This window comes from Trachymyrmex cornetzi, unplaced genomic scaffold (assembly GCF_001594075.2).
Source record: "Trachymyrmex cornetzi isolate Tcor2-1 unplaced genomic scaffold, Tcor1.1 scaffold1784, whole genome shotgun sequence".
In the NCBI taxonomy this organism is placed as follows: Eukaryota; Metazoa; Arthropoda; class Insecta; order Hymenoptera; family Formicidae; genus Trachymyrmex; species Trachymyrmex cornetzi.
This window is the reverse complement of record NW_017296401.1, coordinates 57,378-61,645: the sequence shown is the minus strand read 5'-3', so window position 1 is coordinate 61,645 and position 4,268 is coordinate 57,378. Positions and strand designations below refer to the sequence as shown.

The 4,268-nt window shown below is 33.7% G+C and overlaps 1 protein-coding gene across 1 annotated transcript; it reads right to left on the bottom strand.

Annotated features, from left to right (window-relative positions):
• Positions 1-2,200: 2,200 nt before the first annotated feature.
• LOC108759284 (putative nuclease HARBI1) lies at positions 2,201-3,993 on the bottom strand. Its single transcript, XM_018504640.1, has 4 exons — positions 3,737-3,993; positions 3,103-3,671; positions 2,515-2,995; positions 2,201-2,238 (listed from the first exon to the last, which is right to left on the bottom strand). The coding sequence occupies exons 2-4, from the start codon at positions 3,649-3,651 to the stop codon at positions 2,201-2,203; spliced, it is 1,068 nt and encodes a 355-aa protein (XP_018360142.1). The 5' UTR covers positions 3,652-3,671; positions 3,737-3,993.
• Between the last annotated feature and the right edge of the window lie 275 nt (positions 3,994-4,268).

Sequence of the window (4,268 nt, the reverse complement as noted above, 5' to 3'; positions counted from 1 at the left end):
TTGTGTTGATATAGAGGAATCCAATTGTTTTTTATTGATTATAATTATATTTTAAAAAGACGTAAATGTATAGTATCAATTACAAACATTTTAAAAAGCAATTATGTATTTGTTTTTATCTTAATTAACATAGTTCATTATTTTATGCATAAAAGTATTAAAGTATTATTATAAAATCATTATAGTTTTATATTAATTTTTTAATTGTAGAAGATAGCAAAATATTGTACAAAATCTTTTTCTTATACATAAAATATTTTATGTTTCAATTTTTGTATTGATTTTATGATAATTTTTTGGAAGATTAAAACATAAACTGTGTTAATGAATCTTAATAAATTAATTTTTTCTTGTACTGTATGTGACATATTTTGATATAGAGTGCATTCAGGGAATTCACTACCAGTGCTATGTAGCGCTACCGTTGTTCAGGGAACCAACTGATAGCATTATGAAACACTATATTGTGACGCTATTGTTGGTAGCGTTTGGACGTCATGACTCGCACTACGAAGGCTGTGTTCCAAAATTGTTTGTCAGCGCTGCAAACACGTCGTCATAAGTGCATGCTACTAATAGTGTTCCAATTTCATAAGCATGCTTTTCATGCAAACGCAGCTTTCATTTTGGAACGATATTTTCAGGGGTGGAATTACGCCTGATCATAATCGCTATAGTCTCCTTGCCCCTCTCCACACCTTTCCCAGATGTTGTTAAGATCGGAATTACGTCGAGTTGCTATTGCTTAAATCCTTTTTCCCTCCTCATACTGGTCGCATAGAAATATAGCAACTAGTCAGAAGGTATCACTACGCACATTACGATCGCTTATTTTAGGTTATAACTTTAGGTTATAATTTTTTTAATGTAGTATAACGTGCCGTCAACCGTATTATCTTTTACGGTTTCTTGACACCTAATAATTTTTGTTTATTATCCTTAGTAGTCAGGTTAATTTTATGATAACTATAAAATTGAAAAGGTACGTACGTTTTAATTAAATAAGACAAGACGATCAATATTAAATTTTCTGTGTATGGGCGTGTGTGTGTGTGTGTAATTATCTTTCTAAAAAAAATTATAATTAATGATTATTAAAAAGCATTACGAGGTTAAGTTATGTCAATTAAACTTTTTTAAATTTTAGATGGCCCGTATGAAAGTACAAAATAAACATTGGGAGTTATTTTTAAATTTTGCCGAACAACACCCAGAAATTCTGACTGGAAAATTTACATCTGCAAATGCTAAGCAAGCTCAACAAAACCTATGGCAAACTGTTACTACACAATTAAATGCATTAGGATTGGGTGAAAAGACTGCAACAAAATGGAAAGAGTCTGTGATCGATTGGAAATGTAAAACTAAAAAGAAAGCCAGTGAATTGAGACTGCATATGGGTAAAACAGGAGGTGGAGGAGTTTCTACAAAAAAATTATCAGATATTGAAGAGAGATTATTATCAATAATAGGTATGACTGCTATCGAAGGAGATATTGGTTTGGAAGAAGTAGGGCTTCCAATGCATAATGAAGAACATATAAACATATTGACAGCTGACATTGAATATGTAATTAATGCACTTCCTATAGAATATAATGAATCAATATCCATAACAGTCACACCTATAATAGTAACAGTCACATCTACAGCAACATGCAGTCTCATCTATAGTAACATCAGCAACAATAACATCTACAGTAACGTCTGCAACAGTCACACCTATTGTAACATCCGCAGTATCAATTATACTCGTAATGCCCACAACATCAAACGCAAATCCTAATAGGAAAAGAAAAAGAAATCAAACGCCTAATTTACAAATTCAAACAAATTTGTTGGAAAAATATCATGATGAAACTTCAGGAAAAATGGATGACATAGTAACTTCATTAAATCAAAATACGGATGGAGCTATCCTCCTCGGCAGAGGACGCTCCACCCCCGCGTAACCGCAAAACCCCCCCCGCCCCAGAAGGGGACGGGGAGATCTTCGCAGATGCACACTCTAAGCCCAGGGCGCCTGCGGTGCACGCCCTGAAGAGGTTCTTCCAGTCGTCGGATGACGACGAGGGGGGGTGGGCCTGGAATCCAGCCCCACCCCGCCGACCGCTGAGGGATCCGAAGCCCCCTGCGGTCGTAAACTGCTCATTAGTCTTAGTCATTGTGCTAGCCGTCCATGTTGGGGTTATTTTACAAGCTACCCCGAGCCGGGTTCTAAGTTTTCCTTCTGAGTCGCTGTTGACCAATTCACTTAATGTGATTACACATGTTATGAGTATAAGAAAACATGTTTGTTTTGAAAAATTAAAATATTATTTGTATATTATGTGTACTTATCAATATAAGAAAACAAGTTTATTTCTTTACAGTACAAAATGTATGTTATCGTATTTAATCAAAATAATAAAGATATGTAGTATTATATTGGAATTCTTAAAAAAATTTACTTTATTTTTTAACTTTAAAACTAATTAAAGTATCTACGAATTACATTGTCTCTGATCCTTCTACCTTCCACTAAATTATCAAAATTTTGAGCAATTACATGTTCGTTTCTAATATTTTCAATGTTTGGTATGTCCAAGTTGTTCTCAGGTAATCTATACTGAATGCAAAGATTATGTAAAACCGTACAAGCAACTACTATCACCCCTACATAATAAGGGCTATATCGTAGTCCTCTCTCTCCTAGAATGCAACGAAATCTGGCTTTGAACACACCAATGCAACACTCTACACGACTTCTTGCAGAACAATGCCTTCTTGTGTACTGATCTTCAGGAGATCCAGGTACACTATCTAAAATTGGTGTTAGAAGCCATGGTTGTGATGGATAACCTGAATCCCCTAGCAACCAAGATGAATGATCTCCTCTTTCAAAACATCTTTTCAAGTATCTGTAAATATTGGAATTTCTCCATATATATGAATCATATGTTGCTCCTGCATATTGTACGTTGATACTAGAAATTTTTAAGTTGCTATCACAAATCTGTAAAATAATGAAGTTTAATAAAAAATATTTGCCATAAAATATCTACAATAAAATATTTATAATAAAAAATATATTCACAAAAAATGTTTAAGTAAAATATTTACAATTTGTACATTTTTCGAATGAAATCCCTTCCGCTTAACATAGTTGTGCTCTTTAATTGAAGGTGCAAGGATTCGAATATGAGTGCAGTCTATTGCTCCTATTACACCAGGGAATTGAGTGTTTTCCATAAATTGTTGTTTAACAATTTGTTTTTCTACAGCTGTTGTTGGAAATTTTATGTATTCATTCCGTAGATGAGTATATATAAGTTGCGATACTTCCTTTACACAATTGGAAACCGACGACTGGCTTATAGAAATATTGTAACTTTGTCCGATTAATCGTTGATAGCTTCCAGTAGCATAGAATAAAAGTGCTGTGAATATTTTAGTTTCTGCACTTAAACTATTTGGATGTGGATTTATGTTCATGTGTGGTGCCAAATGTTCAATTAAAAAATGCACAAATTCCTTTGACAAACGAAACGTACTAATAAAGTGTTTGTCGTCTAATTCGAATGGGCTTGAATTATTTCGCATCAATCTCCTTTGAATATTAAAATCACGCAGATTTCGTTGCCTTTCAATTTCTTTCAATTCTTCTAGCATGAGGAGATTTAAGGCATCATCTAAGTGATTAAAAGAAAATTATTCATTCATGTACAATAATATATAATATGTAGTAGTACTTTACCTTTATTTCTTTTCGAAATAGCCAGTACAAAATAATATAAAAAAAAAGAGTTGCCTGAAACGATAAACGTCTAACACGACGTATAATGACGATTTCTTAACCCCAAATAGCTTTTTATTATTTAAGGTTAAGAAATTATCATCATATGTCGTTTCAGACGACTCTCTAACAATGTTGCCATATACTCTTGGTCGCTTTGTCCCGAACTTGGCCGAGCAAATGTCGACCATAGTATTCCGATTTGACGTGCTACCGTTAAGAGTTGAAATCGACATTGTTCGGTCGCTTGCCGTAGCAATTGCGACTTTTCTAGTCGATCTGGCATAATTTGGCCCCAGTGCTGTCAGCATATAGCGACGTCAGCGAAAAGAAACAAGTAACCTAGAAATATGGAGAGAAGCATACAGAATAATAGTATAATAGTAATGAGGAAGTTAAGGAAGTTAAGGAAATGGTATATACCATTGATGTTTCGAGGATAGTCAAAAACTAGTTTGTTCATAGATGGAATCAGATTTGTAGATTGTTAAAC

Bases quoted from the DNA above. Each gene is read 5' to 3' on its own strand.
- LOC108759284 (XM_018504640.1), bottom strand. From the start codon at position 3,651: ATGCTAGAAGAATTGAAAGAAATTGAAAGGCAACGAAATCTGCGTGAT. The intron at 2,996-3,102 runs GTAAATATTTTA...ATTATTTTACAG, and splicing joins ATTCGAAAAATGTACAAATT to ATTTGTGATAGCAACTTAAA. The intron at 2,239-2,514 runs GTAGAAGGATCA...ATTGGTCAACAG, and splicing joins TTTTGATAATTTAGTGGAAG to CGACTCAGAAGGAAAACTTA.